The sequence below is a fragment of the Zootoca vivipara genome, chromosome 11, assembly GCF_965207765.1.
Source record: "Zootoca vivipara chromosome 11, rZooViv2.hap1.1, whole genome shotgun sequence".
NCBI lineage: Eukaryota > Metazoa > Chordata > Lepidosauria > Squamata > Lacertidae > Zootoca > Zootoca vivipara.
The window spans coordinates 7,521,482-7,543,169 of NC_142594.1; the positions used below are offsets into that span (position 1 = coordinate 7,521,482).

Genomic DNA, 21,688 nt, shown 5'->3' on the forward strand with positions numbered 1-21,688 from the left:
GCTTTCTGGGTCATGTGGCCAGCATGACTAAACCGCTTCTGGCACAATGGAATACCGTGATGGAAACCAGAACGCATGGAAACTCTGTTTACCTTCCCGCCACAGTGGTACCTATTTATCTACTGCACTGGTGGGCTTTCAAACTGCTAGGTTGGCAGGAGGGTAGCTGTAGAAATGCCTACACTCATCAGGAAGAGGAGGTGAGAAGCAATGGCAGCAGCAGAACAGCAGCAAAAGCGAAAAAGAGTCTTTTCCCCTTTGTTCCATGCCACCACAGTTTCTTGACTTCCTTTTCTTGGGCCATGTAGAAGGGCCTTTCTATCAAAGCCTGCATGGAATACTAAGGGGAGAAATCATAGTTAAAATAAAACATTCTATAGCTGTTACAACCCACTTCATCAAATCTAAGCAAATCAGGTGTTTTCAGTTCCTCTGAATATCCGTGGTTAAATACAGTTATTCTTCAGTATCCTTCTTTTGATTAATTATCTTATTCATTAGCTGTTCTACCTTGTTAATTTCATTCTTTATTCAATAACTTGTTGATAAAGTGAGATCATTCCACATAGCTGATGTCTTTCTTGCCTCTAGTGTACCAGAGTATTGGTTGTCATGGTTATTATCTATAGGTTTCTTTGCGTTCACTTAGTGTACCAAGCTACTGGTTCAAAAAAAAAAAAAACTCTACTGGAAAGGGGTTATGGTAGCTAAAGTTCACACACTAATGCTAGTTAAAAAATTGATTTAGACAAAAAAATAAAAGGAGAAATTTCTCCTTCATTACCATTTCATTTAGGTTTAACCACCTTCATTTAGGTTTAACCCCAACAAGTGCTGTCTGTGTGTGCATTGGACAAGCCAGTCAAGCAAAAATGGTGAGTCCCCTCTTCAGGTCCTCCCCCCAGCCAGAGGATTTAGGCTTGTGTTGTTGATTTGTATTCTGGCCATGTGGTGCTGATTTTGAATGTCATTTCAAATCACAATAAAAATATATATCCATGATAAAGTGAGCGCTGTTGATGTATTTCAGCTTTGCCAGTACCAACATGGACTAGAGGGCCAGGGAAGGGTTGTTACTGACACCTCCTTCACTAGGGACCAGTTTGAATGTGAGCTGGGTTTGAGTGTTTGTATTTGGTGTTGGGCCAGAGAGACATATAAGAATTCTGTTGGTGTTCTAGTGACCCCACTGCCCATCAGTTTCCTTTCCTGGACAGGATGAGCTGGTCTCAGACATTGTGTTGGAAACCCCCAGGACATTTCGCTGGGACAATACTTACACCTGGGCCGCTTTAGGGTGATCTGCTTGGAACTTCATGGCTGCTGTGACAATCATAGAGCTCTTTCAATGCCACTAGACCAAAACATATTGTCGGACAAACTCTTGACCTAGTATTTTTGACTGAATAGCGGGTTTGATGTCTGAAATGGTAGGGGTTCTATAAACCTGTCATGACAACTAGACTAATTCCTTAGAAATTTGGATTGACAATAGCTTCCCCCCTCTGCAGAGGTGATGGACCATTAAGTTGGTCTGCCACCAGATATTTATGGAATGTGATGGATTCCTGGACATTTTGGAATTTTCCTGTTGACATGGCTGCTGGTCTGACAATGGTATGGTGAGATGGAAAGCCTGTTGACATCATCTCTCTCAGGCACCTTCCCCTGCCTAGCTAACTTTGTGGTTTAATAGAGGACTGTGGGCAATAAAACAAGTAGGTGGTAAGTCTCATAGCAACTACTACTGTCGACATGTAAGAGCTTGTTGTTGTTGTTTAGTCGTTTAGTCGTGTCCGACTCTTCGTGACCCCATGGACCAGAGCATGCCAGGCACTCCTGTCTTCCACTGCCTCCCACAGTTTGGTCAGACTCATGTTGGTGGCTTCGAGAACACTGTCCAGCCATTTCGTCCTCTTCTCCTTGGGCCCTCCATCTTACCCAACATCAGGGTCTTTTCCAGGGAGTCTTATCTTCTCATGAGGTGGCCAAAGTATTGGAGCCTCAGCTTCAGGATCTGTCCTTCGAGTGAGCACTCAGGGCTGATTTCCTTCAGGATGGATAGGTTTGATCTTCTTGCAGTCCATGGGACTCTCAAGAGCAGGCATCCCCACTTCAGCCCACCAGATGTTTTGGACTATAATTCCCATCTTCCCCAACCACTGGTCCTGTTAGCTAGGTATCATGGGAGTTGTAGGCCAAAACATCTGGAGTGCTGCAGTTTGGGGATGCCTGTTCAAATAGAAGGTTTTTCTCGTTCCTGGGGAGGATATGCTGGAACCTTTGAAGACCTCCTGCAAAACAATTGCTAGGCACTTTGAGCATAAAATTGCTCATATTTACTCTGACGTAGACACTTGCTTTGATGCAGTTGTAGAAGTGACCAGAGCACCATCTGGTCCAGTTTTAAAGGATCTGTTTCCATTGTTGCAGGCTTAGGATATAGACAAGGTGGTTGGAGAAATGTGCCTATCTTGGCTTCTTGCTTCAAGCCAAAGAGGATTGCCTAGGTGGGTCCACAAGGTGACAAATATTTCAGTGACAGAGGTGCTGTGATAAAGCCTGAAGTGCAGCAGGGTAGAAGATACTGAAGATGCCTAGGCAAGGCAGACAGCCAAACTCCTAATACTACACCAGATCTGGTCAACTCAGTGGCGTTATATTGCTTGCCACTTCAGGTGCTGATGCTTGCACACCAAGGTTCATTTGCTGTGCTTAAAGAGGGCTTTCCAGCCTGAGTGCACACAGTGCCAGATAGGTCACCATGAGGTTTCTGGTTGAAGCCTTGACAAAAAAAATTGATATAGCTTTCCATATATATTGCATCATAATAAATATTATTCTGCAGATTTGTGGATCTGTATGGTTCTGAAATTATTTGATATATAGTAGAGGCAGAGTCTTTGTTAAAGTCTCACAACCTGGTTTAAAGCAGTTTTAATGGTGGTCAGCTTTAGTAAAAATTACTTCATAATAACAACAGACTTTCAAATAAGGGGTGTGATGGGTTGCTGTAGGTTTTTCCAGTAACTTTGCCTTGCTGTGGAAAATGTTCAAATGGAAAGTCCTAGTATTATCTCTTATTGGCCATATAGATCTAGCCAAGAAACAGTAACTTAATAAGCATTTACTGTAAACCTTTATCCTCAATCTATTCTGACCTCAGTTTCTAAAGTATTCACTTTTCCCTATTCGGTGTGTGGCATTGAGGCATATTTTTCCATCACAGTTTTAGTAAGTTGTGCTGATACAATTGTAAAAAGGCATAATTAACATTATGCTGTGGAATCCTTTTGTGCCTGTTCAGCTTTATGTCATGTAGTTTTATTATTCCCTACAGCTGACTCAGCTTTAATTTGACACTCTTCAAAAACTTTAATAAGTGTTACTTTAAGGAAGCTAATATGTACACAATGTTAGACATCTTACAGGCTGTACTGTGTATGATGTCTGTTAAAACCTTGCCATGAGCAAGCTGCATTCTTTTCAGAAGAACCTCTGTCCCATGTTTCAGCTAGCATTCCTACAGATAAATTATAAAACCAGTATACTTCTCAAGTATTCCTTTTGTCAGGGACAACCCTGATTTGATCCTTATGTCTCTGCCTCTCATTATTCTTGGAGCAGACAGTTGAACAGCTGTAGACTTTAATATTGAAAAAGACACTGGCTTTGTAGAATGTATTGCTTCATTTTGTTCTTGATAGAAAATCTGATTCCACACTTTGGAGAATTTTTCCTCCTTCATTGTGGCAGAAATACTAATAATAGTATATGGGCAAATCCCCATACAAAAATAGTTTAACTGTATTTGAGAATAAATATTCTATTTAAATAAGATAACAATTAAAATAATTTGGTCAGCTTTAATTCAGTTAACAAGTTGTACACATTCAATATTGCCTTTAAAAACAGTAGAAAAATCACAAGATATAGTGACGATGAATACAGAACAATAGGTTGACACGGTGCTTCTCAATTTACAGTTATAACATACTTGATTACAGAGGTGGACTCTTCTGCTTTTATTAGAAAAGGCATAATTAACACCCCTATTATAGAATAATAATAATAATAATAATAATTTATACCCCACCCATCTATCTGGGTTTCCCCAGCCACTCAGGGCAGCTTACAACAGAATATTAAAATACAAAAATCTATTCAAACTTCACATCATGAGGAACAGTTTTTTTTACATATTTTATGCTGCCTTTGACCACACAATTAAAAATGAACTAATTCCTATTTAGTTCTAGTAGGTGGAGGGCACTGTCAGTATCCCAGGTCATGTAGGAAATATTTGACATAAGAATACAGGAACTTTGCACTGCTGCTGTCAAAACTCAGGCTACCTTTTTATTTTTATAATATAAAATATTTACAATGAGGAGGTGGTCCTCTAATGCCAGTGTTCTTCAACCTTGGGTCCCTAAGCAATGTTGGACCACAAACTCATGTCATCTCTGAGAGCAGTTGTAATCCAACAACATCTGGAGAACATTGCTCTAACCCTAGAAATCTTCCCATTTGTTTTGTATCTGTCGAAAACCAATTAGGCCTTCTTCTGTCTTCCATGTTCAGACCAAGCAACCTTCTTGACTTCTGCCTCATGACTCCAATTAAAACATCTAGACGTATGTATCATAATTTACCTCATCTGTGAATGCTCTGGGTGACTTAGGCATCATAAGACAGAAATATTGTTTACTCCAGTAAGTCTCAGCAGCATGTTGACATGGCTTGAATTCTTGAAAAGAATAAAATAGGATTTGGTTTCCACATAAGCATCTTGCTCCCTTTACAGCAGTCCTAATTTGCCTGCTGGTCAGTCAGAACTGCCTGACTGTTGAAGTTCTGGGGTTCTGTTGTTGCTGCTTTCCCATCTGATCATCTGTAAAACTGGCAGGCTGGATTGTTATGCCGTGCCTTCCTAATGTACGTCACAGGGCTCGGGTTTTTTGCTCAGGGATTAGTCAGGCTGCTTTTGGAAACGCCCTCAGCTGTACCTTGTGCTGCTATATTAGTGTTTACTTAGCTGGAAGAATTTTCTTTTGGCTGCTGCAGCTGCCTCAGCAAGCTCCACCGGTAAGTTGTAAACAGAGCTTTGGCTTTTGAGCCAGTATTGCCAGCTTTGTGCAGGTTTATCTTATTTTGATAGTTTGCTGCAAATTCTAAACATCATGCAATTCAATCCTGTCCATGTTTACTGAGAAGTAAGTGTGTTTAGCGGGGCTTACTCCCTGGTATATTTGCATAAAATTGCCATTTTAGATTGTAATCCTATGCACGCTTACCTTGAAGTAATCTCCATTGTACACAGTGCAACCTGCTTCTTAGTAAACATGCTCAGGATTGCTCTGTTAGAGTTTTTAACTATGAATAGAACAAATGCGTGGATTTGTGGGTTGACCCAGATTGTTGAAATCTGTTTATAGATCAGAATGTATATGAATAAATCTGGAATTATCCAGATTAATCTCTGTGTATACTTTGTTTATACACACAAATACTGACAGTTGAATAATGTGGCAGACCATTTCTTAAGCGGTTTGCTTGGTTTTTGTTGGCAGCCTGTATGCAAGCCCTGCATCTCTGGAGTCTGCTTGTCATCTGTGCTGTTGCAGTAGGAAAGCATCAAGAACAGAAGAAGCAAGAGTGCCATAAACTCAGCACACAGGTACTCCCCCTTAAAAAAAAAAGGAAAACTCCTGACAACTCTGTTGTCCAAAAGTTACCACAGTCTGGACTTTAACACCTTTTATTTTTAATTTTGTAAGCGCTGCAGATCCAAAGTTCAAAATGACTTCAGATCTAGAGAGTTTCCTAGCACCAAAAGATGTTCTGAGTAAAACTCTTAACTGTAGCAAAACGACATAGCAAGCATCCTTTACTGAGATGATTTTTTATGTGTTGCTTCATCTGTATATATCAATACCTTTTAGATCTATTAAGCTTAGTTTGCATGCAACCACTTTGTTATACTTGGGTCTGAAGTGCATTTCTATCCATTGCATCATGCCATCAATTGAAAAGAATTCAGCTACTGTATAGCAAAATGTGTGTGACTGTTAGTGTATCAGTAACATGCAGGCAGCAAAAGTTAATAACTTATTTGTGTATGTTTTAGTTCAAGAATGAGATAAATGATACTATCAGGTATGTTTCTTAAACAGCTAAAGCTCTGTGCTTTTAATGTGCTGTTGTAATTGTCAATAAATGTTTTGTCTACTAAACCTGGTAGAGAGCTGGTAGTGCTTTCTCATTTAACTGACTATTACCATCACTGCAAAAAAAAACACTTTAATTTCTTACCTTAATAAGTTATTTTTTGTAAGTAGACAACACAAATAGTAACATACATCCTCATATCCCTATAACTCCCATAATCTGCAACCATTTTAGCCAATGGTCCAGGTTGATGTAAGTTGTAGAGTCTGACAACATCTGCATACTCAGGGTTGAAGAATAGAGTGTCTGGATTACAAAACATTTCAAAGCTTGGAATACTGGCTATTTTTTGAAACTTAGACTGATCCCAAACATTTATATTTGAAACTAAGACCCATCCCAATGTTTTCTAAGGTTACTGTCTTGTAACCTGATTCTATTCCCAGCCAGGGCATCCTGTGGCAGATGAGTGATCAAAAGCTGCCCAGCTCTATCACACTTTCTATTATAAGCAAGAGGAGAATGCCTTGCTGCCTTTAGCTGCAAAATTCTCACATTGGTTGCTGATGTCCGTTGTCCTCTGCACTACAGAGGGCCTGCAGCAGGAACTCATTGCTTATAGGGGACTCCCCTCCTCTAATTATGTACCACTAAAGGTAGTGAGAAAAACTCCCAGCAGTATATATAGCAGGGGACACAATCCAGTCACATTCTTTGCAACACAAAGGCAGTACAGAACTCCTAAATTACAGCACAAATTTAGAAACTGCATAGATCTTAATTTGTTGCCATATTTATATTGACCATGCCTCAGGCCATAAATGCAACTACTGTAATTGTTACTTTTCATGATCCTTACCACATTTCCTAAGCTGTATGTACGGTAGTTTGTATGTAGAATGTTTTAATTCATATCTTTTAGAAGGAAAAGGGCAAATAAAGCTCTTCCTGATAAAAAGTTCTACCAAAACTGGAAATAGTTAATGTAGAATAGAAATTAAATTAGCTTGTTTTTTTAGAAAGTTGTAAAGTAGCTTTTTACTTTAAATAAACACTGGTAAACAGACTTGGCAATGCTGTGGGAACTTTATATACCAGTAGAGTAGGCTTACATGGCTATCTGTTTATAAATACACTGTTCTGTTGTTTGCCGTTCTTAGGAGTCTTGTTTCAAGGTGTTTCCAAAACAGTGTAATGAATAACTGTAACTGACAATCTTTTAAACTTAGATAATTGTACTAGGTTTTTTTGCCCTAAAAATGATGTCAAAAATTTGGGGGCGTCTTATACATGGATAGTAAAATACACAATTTTTTCTTAAATCAGAGTCCCCAAAAATAGGGGGCATCTTATACATAGGGGCATCTTATGGACGGGAAAATACAGTACATAGTATTTTATGAGTATAAAATTTTAGCACCATGTAATTAGCACTGAAAGACATGGCCCCCCCTGTCACTCTTGGAACAGATGGATAAATCTGTTCCATCAGATAGCAGGTTCTCCTATCAGAAGCCAAGTTTGAATGTTTGCTTTGTTAAAAGAGATATCTGAGCTAAGTATCTGAATTATTTCTGAATGAGAGGTTTATCTTAAACATTAAATCACATAATTCAGAAAATATCTGTTCTTTTCACAGTCTTATCAGCAAAACATACTGTGCTGTTCTAATACACACTAACCTGGGATGAGCATAAGATTGCTTTTTTAATCAGTTAAGGGCAGTTTTAGGAAAATAAACTTCTTTAATATTGGGATGCACAGAGATCAGCGATATGAAGACATAAGCAACTTACAGTCCAGATAACCTTATTCTTACTACGTAGTCTTTCTGGGCCCTGCTATCTGCAATCTTTAACTAGTGGTGCCATGTGTCCTGTATAGCTAGTTAAGCAGAGGACTAAAAGTACCTCAAGTAATTATTAACAAAGTAGAACTTTGTTTATGACAGCATTCTTGTGGTACTACTAAATCTTATGTTAGCACTTTGTGCCAGACTATATTGGATTAATGTCGCACTGAAAGGAACCTTAAATTTGCTTAGACTTCTTCAAAGTTGACATGTTTGGGGATTGATTGAGTATAAAGAACTTTTCTACTTTCAGCGGACAATAAGTATATATGAGTGCCTAAAAATTGCTTATTAATTTTCCTCAGTTTTTTCACCCAAGTATGCTCTATATTGTCATAAATTAGTGGCTTAACTTTTGTTGTTGTTGTTTAGTCGTTTAGTCGTGTCCGACTCTTCGTGACCCCATGGACCATAGCACGCCAGGCACTCCTGTCTTGCACTGCCTCCCGCAGTTTGGTCAAACTCATGTTCGTAGCTTCGAGAACACTGTCCAACCATCTCGTCCTCTGTCGTCCCCTTCTCCTAGTGCCCTCCATCTTTCCCAACATCAGGGTCTTTTCCAAGGATTCTTCTCTTCTCATGAGGTGGCCAAAGTATTGGAGCCTCAGCTTCACGATCTGTCCTTCCAGGGAGCACTCAGGGCTGATTTCCTTAAGAATGGATAGGTTTGATCTTCTAGCAGTCCATGGGACTCTCAAGAGTCTCCTCCAGCACCATAATTCAAAAGCATCAATTCTTCGACGATCAGCCTTCTTTATGGTCCAGCTCTCACTTCCATACATCACTACTGGGAAAACCATAGCTTTAACTATACGGACCTTTGTCGGCAAAGTGATGTCTCTGCTTTTTAAGATGCTGTCTAGGTTTGTCATTGCTTTTCTCCCAAGAAGCAGGCGTCTTTTAATTTCGTGACTGCTGTCACCATCTGCAGTGATCAAGGAGCCCAAGAAAGTAAAATCTCTCACTGCCTCCATTTCTTCCCCTTCTATTTGCCAGGAGGTGATGGGACCAGTGGCCATGATCTTGGTTTTTTTGATGTTGAGCTTCAGACCATATTTTGCGCTCTCCTCTTTCACCCTCATTAAAAGGTTCTTTAATTCCTCCTCGCTTTCTGCCATCAAGGTTGTGTCATCTGCATATCTGAGGTTGTTGATATTTCTTCCGGCAATCTTAATTCCGGCTTGGGATTCATCTAGTCCAGCCTTTCGCATGATGAATTCTGCATATAAGTTAAATAAGCAGGGAGACAATATACAACCTTGTCGTACTCATTTCCCAATTTTGAACCAATCAGTTGTTCCATATCCAGTTCTAACTGTAGCTTCTTGTCCCACATAGAGATTTCTCAGGAGACAGATGAGGTGATCAGGCACTCCCATTTCTTTAAGAACTTGCCATAGTTTGCTGTGGTCGACACAGTCGAAGGCTTTTGCATAGTCAATGAAGCAGAAGTAGACGTTTTTCTGGAACTCTCTAGCTTTCTCCATAATCCAGCGCATGTTTGCTATTTGGTCTCTGGTTCCTCTGCTCTTTCGAAATCCAGCTTGCACTTCTGGGAGTTCTCGGTCCACATACTGCCTAAGCCTGCCTTGTAGAATTTTAAGCATAACCTTGCTAGCGTGTGAAATGAGCGCAATTGTGCGGTAGTTGGAGCATTCTTTGGCACTGCCCTTCTTTGGAATTGGGATGTAGACTGATCTTCTCCAATCCTCTGGCCATTGCTGAGTTTTCCAAACTTGCTGGCATATTGGGTGTAGCACCTTAACAGCATCATCTTTTAAAATTTTAAATAGTTCCGCTGGAATATCATCACTTCCACTGGCCTTGTTATTAGCAGTGCTTTCTAAGGCCCATTTGACTTCACTCTCCAAGATGTCTGGCTCAAGGTCAGCAACCACACTACCTGGGGTGTACGAGACCTCCATATCTTTCTGGTATAATTCCTCTGTGTATTCCTGCCACCTCTTCTTGATGTCTTCTGCTTCTGTTAGGTCCTTACCACTTTTGTCCTTGATTATGGTAATCTTTGTACGAAATGTTCCTTTCATATCTCCAATTTTCTTGAACAGATCTCTGGTTTTCCCCATTCTATTGTTTTCCTCTATTTCTTTGCATTGCTCATTTAAGAAGACCCTCTTGTCTCTCCTTGCTGTTTTTTGGAAATCTGCATTCAGTTTCCTGTATCTTTCCCTATCTCCCTTGCATTTTGCTTGCCTCCTCTCCTCCGCTATTTGTAAGGCCTCGTTGGATAGCCATTTTGCTTTCTTGCATTTCCTTTTCCTTGGGATGGTTTTCGTTGCTGCCTCCTGTATAATGTTACGAGCCTCCATCCATAGTTCTTCAGGCACTCTGTCCACCAAATCTAAATCCTTAAACCTGTTCCTCACTTCCACTGTGTATTCATAAGGGATTTGATTCAGATTGTATCTTACTGGCCCAGTGCTTTTTCCTACTTTCTTCAGTTTAAGCTGGAATTTTGCTATAAGAAGCTGATGATCTGAGTTACAGTCAGCTCCAGGTCTTGTTTTTGCTGACTGTATAGAGCTTCTCCATCTTTGGCTGCAGAGAATATAATCAATCTGATTTCGATGCTGCCCATTTGGTGATATCCATGTGTAGAGTCGTCTCTTGTGTTGTTGGAAGAGAGTGTTTGTGATGACCAGCTTGTTCTCTTGACAGAACTCTATTAGCCTTTGCCCTGCTTCATTTTGAACTCCAAGGCCAAACTTGCCAGTTGTTCCTTTTATCTCTTGATTCCCTACTTTAGCATTCCAATCCCCTGTAATGAGAAGAACATCCTTCTTTGGTGTCATTTCTAGAAGTTGTTGTAGGTCTTCATAGAATTGGTCAATTTCACTTTCTTCAGCACCGGTAGTTGGTGCATAAACTTGGATTACTGTGATGTTAAAAGGTCTGCCTTGGATTCGTATCGAGATCATTCTGTCATTTTTGAGATTGCATCCCATTACAGCTTTTGCCACTCTTTTGTTGACTATGAGGGCCACTCCATTTCTGCTACAGGATTCTTGCCCACAGTAGTAGATATGATAGTCACCCGAACTGAATTCGCCCATTCCCTTCCATTTTAGTTCACTGATGCCCAGGATGTCGATATTTATTCTTGTCATCTCATTTTTGACCACATCCAGCTTACCTCCACTCGTGGTTCTTACATTCCAGGTTCCTATGCAATATTTTTCTTTACAGCATCGGACTTTCCTTTCGCTTCCAGGCATATCCGCAACTGAGCATCCTTTCGGCTTTGGCCCAGCCGCTTCATCAGCTCTGAATCTACTTGTACTTGTCCTCCGCTCTTCCTCAGTAGCATGTTGGACGCCTTCCGACCTGAGGGGCTCATCTTCCAGCGTCATAACTTTTATATGCCTGTTGTCTTTGTCCATGGAGTTTTCTTGGCAGGGATACTGGAGTGGCTTGCCAGTTCCTTCTCCAGGTGGATCACGTTTAGTCAAAACTCTCCACTATGACCTGTCCATCTTGTGTGGCCCTGCATGGCATAGCTCATAGCTTCTCCGAGTTATTCAAGCCCCTTCGCCACGACAAGGCATTGATCCATGAAGGGGGGCTTAACTTTTAAGAGTGGGTAAAAGGATGCCATTCTTTTCAGTGAAGAGACTGTTACTGTATTTATGCTGACAAGATAATTTAATTAAGGACAGAGAATATCTGTGTAGCATGCCGTGAACTTTAGGTCTTTTGTCCAAAGTTGTTCCCATTGTTCTATTGTTATGTTGTGCCCGCAATCCTGAGCCCATTTAATCATTACGGATTTGGTCATTTCCTCTTTGGTCTCCCACTCTAGTAGGAGATCGTATATTCCTGCTATATTTTTCTTTTTCAAGAATTTAGCAAGAATAGCATGCCTCAACCAAGATACCTTCATAGCTATGTCAGCAACACACATACTGTCATAAGTATACACATATTTAAAACAGAGTCATTAAGCAAATGGATTCCATTCTTTGAGAGACAGGAAGCTTGTCATCTTTCCTGAAAGGATGTTTCCATGATGTAATTGTACTGTTCCAGCTCTTATCTCTTGGTAGTAGTTCTTTCCAAGCTATGTTGATTACATTGGTAATAGGACAAGATAATGTTTGGTTGCTTTGTCCACTGAAAATAATGTGGTTTGATAAAAACATATCCCCCAGGTGAGTTGCTGCTTTGGGGATGATCTGGGAAGCCTACTTGCTTCTTCTAGTCTTTCCCATGTTATGCACGAGAGTCCTGCCTGCTTTAGGCTTTGAGTTTTGCAAATCATTACCGTCTGCAGTCTACACTACCTATGTTGACTCTGTGACTTCTTCCAAATGTGCTACATGGTCTGTCAGGGACTCTATAGAAATGCTGTGGATGCTGTGTGGCCTATGGGGATCAGAATCCTAGGGTAGGTGTGAATATGAGGAATGAGGACTTGTGTTTATATTCATGATAGATCGGAGTTGAAACTTAATATAACTTCTTTCTTGCCAATGCATGCAATTATGCTTTCGAAGCATCTTCCAAAACTATGATAAAGCTTTGAGGCCTGCCACTATACAACACATTTATTCAGTCTGTATCTAACAACATGGTAACAGCAGTAGTGACTTTGTGCTTCATATCCTCACCAGGTGCAAATTGCTTATAATTACAATAGAAAGTAAAGTTTTGTGAATAAATGTAAAGATGTTTTGATAAGGATTTGTATGAATGTTGACTAAACGCACCCATCATTTTCCCTTCCTGAAGACATGGTGTTGTATTTTATCCTATAAGCCTGAAATCCACAGAACTTGTGAAATGCTCTATTTTGTAAAACGAATATCTACCTCTTGTTCACGTTTTCTAGATGCCAGAATTTCAGAAGAAAACGGTCCATATCAGGGACCCAGAAAGGGTGGAAGAAATTATCTGTGGTCTCATCAAAGGAGGAGCTGCGAAACTTCAGGTGACGACTAAAACACATTTGTAGAAATTAACAATCATGCAACTGTTGTTTAGCAAAGTCAAAATCTCAGTGTATATATATATATATATATATATATATATATATATATATATATGTATATATGTATATATATATATACACAGACATTTACTAGCTCCATAGAGTTGTGAGATTTATTTAACTATTCTTAGTAACACACTCATCACAACTCAGGTGTATAATTGCACCATTTTTAGTAATGCCTTTTTGATTAATAATGTTGATGCAGTGATATTGGCTACATTTGCTTGCATTATAGGGATGAGCCTAGACTTGTATGCTCCCCCCTCCACCCCTAAGAATAATAATAAAAATAATAATAATAATAGTAATAATAATAATAATAATAATAATAGGGTGGCTCCCAACCGAATATTAAAAACACAATACAGTACAGCATTAAACATTAAAAACTTCCCTAAACAGGGCTGCCTTCAGATGTCTTTTAAAAGTAAGATAGTTTCTTATTGCCTTGACATCTGCTGGGAGGCGCCACTACCGAGAAGGCCCTCTGCCTTTTGGCATGACCATGAGGAGGAGGATGGAATATTTTGCCTCTGGTTTAGACTAATTGCAGCTTAGTATTACATCAGCACCCTAAATTGTGTTTAATCTAAAAAATGGTTCACTAAAGTAATCCACCTTCACAACTCATGATTTGAAGTTTGCTTGTTTTTGTAAACCATAGTTAAAACTGACCTCAGTTTGTCCAGGTGCTGATAATGTGCTAAGCTCTGGTTAGTCAAATATAGCAGCAAAAAGTTCCAAATTCCTTCTTGCAACCCTTCCAGAGGAGCACAGGAACTCAAGGTTCACACATACAGTGGTACCTTGGGTTAAGAAATTAATTTGTTCTGGAGGTCCGTTCTTAACCTGAAACTGTTCTTAACCTGAGGTACTTTAGCTAATGCCACCGCCGCACAATTTCTGTTCTTATCCTGAAGTGAAGTTCTTAACCCGAGGTACTGTTTCTGGGTTAGCGGAGTCTGTAACCTGAAGCGTCTGTAACCCAAAGTACCACTGTATTTTTCCTCATACTGCTACACTATGAGCCATTCAATGTAAATTTTTTAAACTTTGTCCGTCGCTTAAATTCTAGGCATTTAACATTTGGGCCTCATGATTTATAATTTGTTTCATCTGCCTTTTACAGATAATTACAGACTTTGATATGACCCTGAGTAGATTTTCCCACAATGGCAAAAGATGTCCGACATGTCATAGTGAGTACTATTTATTTTTTATGAGAAATTTTAATTTGATCAAGATCCAGGCTGCAAACATCTATCTGCTCACCGGGTAGAAAGCTCCATTGAACTCATAGAAATATGGGGTGGAAGATCCTCTTTTAATGAAATAAGTTGGACTTAATGATTTTCCAAAGGAGATGCTTTGATGTCTGTAGCTCTTTTTAACACACTGATTTTAATATTTGCTTTATAGCTTCTTTAACAAATAGCATTGTTAGTTTTTTAACAAGTTAAAACTACCGGTATTGCACTGATTTAGGGTAAGTTAGAATCTTGCACTGTTCTAATAACATTCTGTACATCTTTCAGACATCATTGACAACTGCAAACTTATAACAGATGAATGTCGCAAAAAGGTAATCCTAAAAGTTACTTATTTGCCCCTTTTTATGGCCAATTACAACACTTATAAAGGATTACTCCATTTACCTCAAGCTTAACATCAAATTATCTCACGAGTGTGCTCTGTTGGCCCCACTTTTTTCTCTTTATTCAAAGTGTGCTACACTTATATCCCAACTAAAAATAACATTTTCTGCATCTGATGGTGGACTTCAGTACATAGCGGTTTATGCCACAGTGAATTCCAAACCCTTGGTATGTTGCACAGGATGCAGTGTTGGTTTTCCTCCATTCATCCCAAAGCAGTTCCACTCGTCTTCGCCCATGATGTGATACTGCATCACTGCTCTGGCATGGAACTCTGTTTTGCCTGCCGAAAGTACGGGTGGGCAGAAGTACCACTGATGGGATGGCTCAAGGCCCTTCTCGTTTGAGGCTTTTGGCAGGAAAACACAATGAGAATCCCAAAATCCACTGGATTCCAAACTGGCCCTTGATGGCATTGGGTCCAATCAATATGCCAACTCCAGAGCAATAGTGCTATGGATGCTGGTGGCACTCTGTCATGCCCCACTGCTGCCCATCCAGTATTACTCAGCCTGTCTTTAAGGTGCCCAAAACCCCTCTGGTGTTTTTTGTGTTTTTTTGTGCTTTATTTCTTATTCTTGCTTTGTTAATTTGTTTTTGAGCCCTAAAGCAAAAGTCCTTAACTGAAATAGATTTTTAATGTGGAGGGTGAATATTTCCTGATCTCTACTGAAAAGCTTTAGCACTAGGGCAGCAGCAGCAACAACAACAACAATCCTCCATTGTGCAGAGCACCCAAAACCAGGAAATTATTCTTATACACATGTTAACAGGAAATATACAAAAATTAAAGTAGCAAATTTGTCTAGATTATTTGATCAAAGCACCAAAATTGCAATTATGGAGTACAACATTTACAGAATGTCTGACCTTTTCTTTTTTCAGTTATACCAGTTGAAAGAAATGTATTATGCTATTGAAATTGATCCAAGCCTTACAATTGAAGAGAAGTATCCTTACATGGTTGAGTGGTGAGTTTTCTGTAATGGTTAATATTAATAGCAAACTTTTACATCTTAATTGTTAAATTGAGTGGATTACTGAAGCACACTTCCATATTTTACACTCAAAATTTAAAATGAATTCCAAAATTATATTGCATGAATACCAAGGCTTTGGAGAACCAAGGTTCCACTATAGACTGAGTAGACATTTACTGTTTTGGTAAAACAATAGCAGCCGATTAAAGTGTACCATTATGTACAAAAGGCATAATCTAGTATAGTGTTTCTCAACCAGTGTGCCTCCAGATGTTTTGGGACTACAACTCCCATCATTCCTGACCACTGGTCTTGCTAGCTAGGGATGATGGGAGTTGTAGTCCCAAAACATCTGGAGGCACACTGGTTGAGAAACACTGATAGTAGTTAGATTTCTCTCAAAAGGGTTGCCTGAGTTATGCCATGGAGTTTCCAACTCCCTTCTTTCTGACAGCAGCTGTCAAAATTCAAGGCAACTGCATAAAAATCTTCCAATGCTGTTCAAGAATTTGTGATCAGGAAAAGGTGAGATAGTGTGCAGCTTAAATGGCTCTTTAGATATGTGATGGGGAATTTATGACACAAAGGCAAAGTGTGGCCTTCTGTGTAGTCCTATGCAAAAATTCAGTTTAGACCTGTTAAAGGAGGAGAAAAATTGAAAAAGTTGAAATAGATGGACGAACATTGGGGGGAGAGGGTGGGAATTCATGCAGTTGCATTTAATGTAGTTAATTGTTTAGCAGTCAATTGACGTAGCATTAGTGAAGCTCTCTAAAACACTTTATTTTATGCACTTTGTCGGTTTTGATACAGTTTGGTATAGTACTATTTCAATGTCCTTGAAGCTGGTTTTATTACTGTTAATATCTAATTGCATTGGAAATGTTTATCATGTGTAACGATTGATTCTATAGTTGTACCTTGGTTATTGAATGTAATCCGTTCCGGAAGTCTGTTCGACTTCCGAAACATTCAAAAACCAAGGCTCGGCTTCCGATTGGCACAGGCACCCCAGAAACAATAGTCAACAGCTACATCAGACATTCGGCTCCTGAAAAACCTTTGAAAACCAGAACACTTACTTCTGGGTTTTCGGTGTTTAGGAGCCAAAATGTTTGAATACCAAGGCGTTGGAGAACCAAGGTTCCACTATAGACTGTTGTTATAATGATATATTGATTTGCATTTTTTGCTGTCATGTTGTGACCTACTTTGTGTGCATTTATGTGAAGAAAAAAGCATGGAAATTAAACCATAAAAATAAAATACTTCACACTTAGGAATTTAGGATATTATGCCTCAGATTTCACTTTATTACATTAAACATTTGGCTGCACATTGTTTGTTTAACTTCGGCTATTTTATCAAAATATCTGTAGTGCCTATGTTGAAACAAAAAAAAAAATCCTTCCAGTAGCACTTCAGAGACCAACTACGGTAAGTTTGTTATTGGTATGAGCTTTCGTGTGCATGCACACTTCTTCAGATACCAAGAAGAAGTATATGAAGTATCTGAAGAAGTGTGCATGCTCACGGAAGCTCATACCAATAACAAACTTAGTTGGTCTCTAAGGTGCTGTTGGAAGGAATTTTTTATTTTGTTTTGACTATGGCAGACCAACACGGCCACCCACCTGTAGTGCCTATGGTTCTCAGAATTCCAAAAGTGCCCCCCAAAAGTCGGCAACCCTGTCTTGAAACATTCCTTTTCCAATAAGAGAGCGTGAATTTTTACCCTACTTGAACACGAGTAACAAGTTTTCGGTGTTTATTTTAGGTACAACAAATCACATTCTTTGCTTATTGAACAAGGATTACAGAAGCACAAACTTGCTGAAATTGTGAGGGAGTCTGATGTTATGCTGAAGTAAGTAAGAACCTAGTATTCCATTTCTCTAGTTTTGTAAATGTGGCATAATATCAGATTTTAGGAAGGGGTTTCTTCGTTGGGAATTACAGAAATGGAAAGCTGTTACATGCCCATTTATGCTCTCCATTTTTTAAAAAAAGTTTGGATTAGCAGGCTAGTGTCTCCCCTTCCTCGCACTACTTAAGCAGGATGCTTGAGTTCCCTCTCTTCTCTATCCATACACCTATGAGGTTGAAGTCCAAGGGTCTGACATGCAGCCTTTACTTATCTGCATGCCCTCTAGCCTGAGGAATAGAAAAGTAGATGTTGCACAAGCTAGTTATTTTTTAAAAAAAAAAAATCCTAATCTTGTCATTTTTACAGATAAGGTGCAGCAGGAATTCCTGCTCCACCCTTGCTTTTTGAGAAGCAAACTGTTTTACATTTGCAAAGTAGAATGACCTGAAGGACATGTTGCTCAAAAGACAACAGATATTTGATAAAGCATTTTTCTTAATATTTTTGATTTTAATGCAAAACATCATCTTCGATCAAATGTTTTAGATTTTGAAACCATAGATAAATAAACTTTCCATAAAAGAAAAAAATGCACGAGCATCCTGCCTATTTCATAGATATTTTAGGGGGAGGATATGTTAAACTTCTGTTTTTGCAATACAAAATATAATACTATCAGACTTTAGTTCCTTTTCTAAAAAATAAATCTGCTTTTACAGAGAAGGGTATGAGAATTTCTTTGATAAACTCCATGAACATAATATTCCCGTATTCATATTTTCTGCTGGAATTGGAGACATCTTAGAAGAAGTCATTCATCAAGCAGGTGTCTACCATCCCAACGTCAAAGTAGTTTCCAACTTCATGGATTTTGATGAGAATGTAGGTATAAGCATATCAAATGCATACTGTTAATTCATTGCAACACATCCTGTACTACTAAGGAAGTAGCTTCCGACTCAAGCATTAAAATGGGCATTTCCTATATTAAAGACAATCATTAGGTCTGGTCCAGAAGCTTCAATTGGTGCAGAATGCATCAGCCAAACTGCTGATGGGGTCACATGACCCACTGTGTAACACCATTGGGTGCCTATATATCACTGAGCCAGGTTCAAAGTATTAATTTTCAAGTATTTTTTAAAAAAATGTATTAGGTGTACAGAGTAGATTGGTTAGAATCAATTAAGTAACTTAAATCTGTTGAGTTCAGTGTGTCTACTCTGGATATTAGACTAAATATTAGACTAGATTCAAAGTGGGAGAGGACACAAGGGCTCCTAGAGTAAATGAATGAGTTTCCTTTGAATAAAGCATTATTCTCACTGTTATAAGCATCATATAATTGTAGTTGGTTGAAAGAATAAAGCCTCTTGGAAACGTTCTAAAGAGACACAGAAGGGACACTTGTTAATTTGCTAAGACCATTCTTAGAACTAATTGTTGTCATGTTTAACAGGGCGTATTAAAAGGATTTAAAGGGGAACTGATTCATGTTTACAACAAACATGATGGCGCCTTGAAAAATACAGAGTACTTCAAACAATTAAAGGACAACAGCAACATCATACTGCTTGGAGATTCTCAAGGAGATTTAACTATGGCAGATGGAGTGGCAAATGTTGAACATATTCTTAAGATTGGGTATCTAAATGATAAGGTAAGTCTTTGTCTCTTTGATAAGCATAATGTCCATATTATTATATTTTATGGTCATGTATACCTTTTTCTAACAGAATCTGTTCAAGGGTAGGAACTTAATACAGCCAAACCTTGGATGTAGAACGTAATCTGTTCCGGAACACCTTTCGACTTCCGAAACGTTCGACAGCCAAAGCGCAGCTTCCAATTGGTTGCAAGAACTTCTTGCACTCAGGCGGAAGCCGCATTGAACGTTCAGGTTCCAAAAAACTTTCAAAACCCAGAGGTTTTTGAAAGTGAAACTTCCAGGTTTTCAGCATTGGGGAATGTGCTCCACTGATGCACGTGGGGGTCGGGAACAGAAATGGCCATTCACTGTACATAAATATGATCTTGATCAACCCTGATACTTATTTTTACTTATCTACTCCTCAGATATCCTTATTAACTCTAAACCTAGGCTATGTTCAGCAACCACATCTCATACCTCATTGACTCCTAGTATGTTTGTAATATAAAAGCCAGATTGCATTGTATTTAAGTAAGTTCCCCCCAAAATATATATATATATAGCAGTGCTTCAACCTGACTTACATATTTGCTAAATAGCTTTTGTGTGCATTATGTATTCAGAGTAGCAAATTATATTTTGCTTCTCAAAATTATGGGAACAGGGTTGAATCCTTTGTACTTTAAAGGCCTTTCCAGAGTTCTGAAATCTGATTGCAAACATCTTCGAATACAACACCTACACTACTTAGTAAAAGAAGAAGAAAAAGATATCGCCACTTTACTTTTAAAATGGTGTTGACTTGGTATATTGTAATATGTTTCTTGATGTTTGACTTTTTCTGACATTTGGGTTTTTCTTTGCATTCTAAAACCTAGGTTGAAGAATTGCTGGAGAAATATATGGACTGCTATGATATTGTGTTGGTGAAAGATGACTCTTTAGATGTGGCCAACTCAATCTTACAAAAGATTCTGTAAAGAGCATCATTGGAATTTGCTTGTTTTCCGCCTGATGAAGGCAGTTGGACAAATCAGCATGCCTGTGCTATCTTAGAATATCAATCTTGATGCTGTTTTGTATGGGAGTCACTTTATTTGTAAAGTAATATACTGTACTGTATCCATGATCTTCTGGACGCTCACCCCCCCCCCCATCACTTTTAATGGAACCCCTTATTTATTCTAATGGATAGATTGTATGGATAACTGGAAAAGAGTTCCTTCAGTTTATATTCATGCACAATAAAGGGATGTTTTCAGAACATGTGGGGCTGTTGTAGAAAACGCACAAGCAGCATGGTGAATAAGCACATGTGGAGGTAATTGACTTGGTTACAGTTCATAAAAGTTGCACCTCTTGAGTTTAAGGGGTTTAATATTGCTGATATTTGTATATTCTTGAAAAAGATACTTTGTGCCAGAGCACAGATGAGAAAGCTTGCTATTGACTGCTCTTTTCAGTACACAAGAGTGAAGACTAAACACTGCAATCTTTAAAATCATGCTGGCTATAAAAATAATAATGCTGAAACAGATATTGAGTGCTTTATAATAAGATTTGTGTCTGCCCCATGTTTTGGCCCTGAACAGTTCTAAAGACACTTTTTCTAATTTACCAAATAGCAATACACAGAAAACAATATTTTCAGTAGCACTGCCATGTTTTTTCCCCAAGCTAGGTATAAAGGATATAATTTCAGTGTTACCTTAGTGAAGAGTGCGATGAGATATACATTAACTGTTTAAACTGTTTAAAAATGAATACCACACAGTAGTTCTATTTCTGCCATAGTATGTCTCATGTAACTATTCGTGAAAATGTTCAGTGTTTCGAAATGAAAGATTCTTGCACAGCTGTGATCCACATTTCCGTCCAGCAGGAGGCAGATAAAAGCTGGTTTGGGGCTAAACTAGGAAGCAGGAGAGGATGTAGAGTTGGCCAGTATCCACTATCCAGCACAACCTGGGATCTTTTCTCCTTCAAATGGTTCTCAGAAGAAAGGGTTTGTGCTTCCTAGTTTACCCCAAAGGGAGACTCATTTCTTCAAGCTAGATGGGGAGAGCATTTATGGAGTGGGGTTCACTTTTTTGTTTGACTCTAGAACAAAGCAAAAAAGTTGGAGATGCCAAACAAATGGAGCTGCCAGTCTGGAAGAAGAGCTTCTACCATATTGGCATGCCTTGCTTTTGGGTGCAGGCTGCTGCTTCTTGTAAGGGCTACCTGGCAGGCAGATCCATGCCCAATTCTTATGCATGATTACTATTTGGAACACACCCGTGTGAGACAAACTGCCTATATGAATCTTTCCCATGAGAGCCCAATCTTTCCCATGAGAGCCCAATGCTTTCAAACAATGCTTTGGTTGAGATTCCTGCATTGCAGGGCATTGGACTAAATGACCCTCTCTTCCAACTCTACAATTCTATGATTCTAGCCCAGCTCCACATGCAGATACATGGTATTGTTTTAGGGGATATCTAATAATGGTGAATACATAT

General features: G+C 39.0%; 1 protein-coding gene across 8 annotated transcripts in view; it reads left to right on the forward strand.

Moving 5' to 3' along the window:
• NT5C3A (5'-nucleotidase, cytosolic IIIA) overlaps window positions 1-20,451 on the forward strand; it is a 28,162-nt gene extending 7,711 nt beyond the window's left edge. For 2 of the 8 annotated variants that reach the window (XM_088653435.1, XM_088653436.1), the window contains exons 2-11: window positions 4,560-4,637; window positions 5,574-5,680; window positions 12,873-12,971; window positions 14,164-14,233; window positions 14,570-14,616; window positions 15,575-15,660; window positions 17,447-17,536; window positions 18,256-18,418; window positions 18,996-19,196; window positions 20,066-20,451. In XM_088653435.1, coding sequence (XP_088509561.1) covers window positions 4,577-4,637; window positions 5,574-5,680; window positions 12,873-12,971; window positions 14,164-14,233; window positions 14,570-14,616; window positions 15,575-15,660; window positions 17,447-17,536; window positions 18,256-18,418; window positions 18,996-19,196; window positions 20,066-20,167 — 1,026 coding nt within the window. In that variant the 5' untranslated portion in view covers window positions 4,560-4,576 and the 3' untranslated portion in view covers window positions 20,168-20,451. Of the gene's footprint in view, window positions 1-4,559; window positions 4,638-5,050; window positions 5,089-5,573; window positions 5,681-12,872; window positions 12,972-14,163; window positions 14,234-14,569; window positions 14,617-15,574; window positions 15,661-17,446; window positions 17,537-18,255; window positions 18,419-18,995; window positions 19,197-20,065 lie in introns of those variants that run through there. The other 6 variants (XM_060280583.2, XM_088653438.1, XM_060280581.2 and 3 more) reach the window with 4 other exon arrangements.
• The last annotated feature ends 1,237 nt before the right edge of the window (window positions 20,452-21,688 follow it).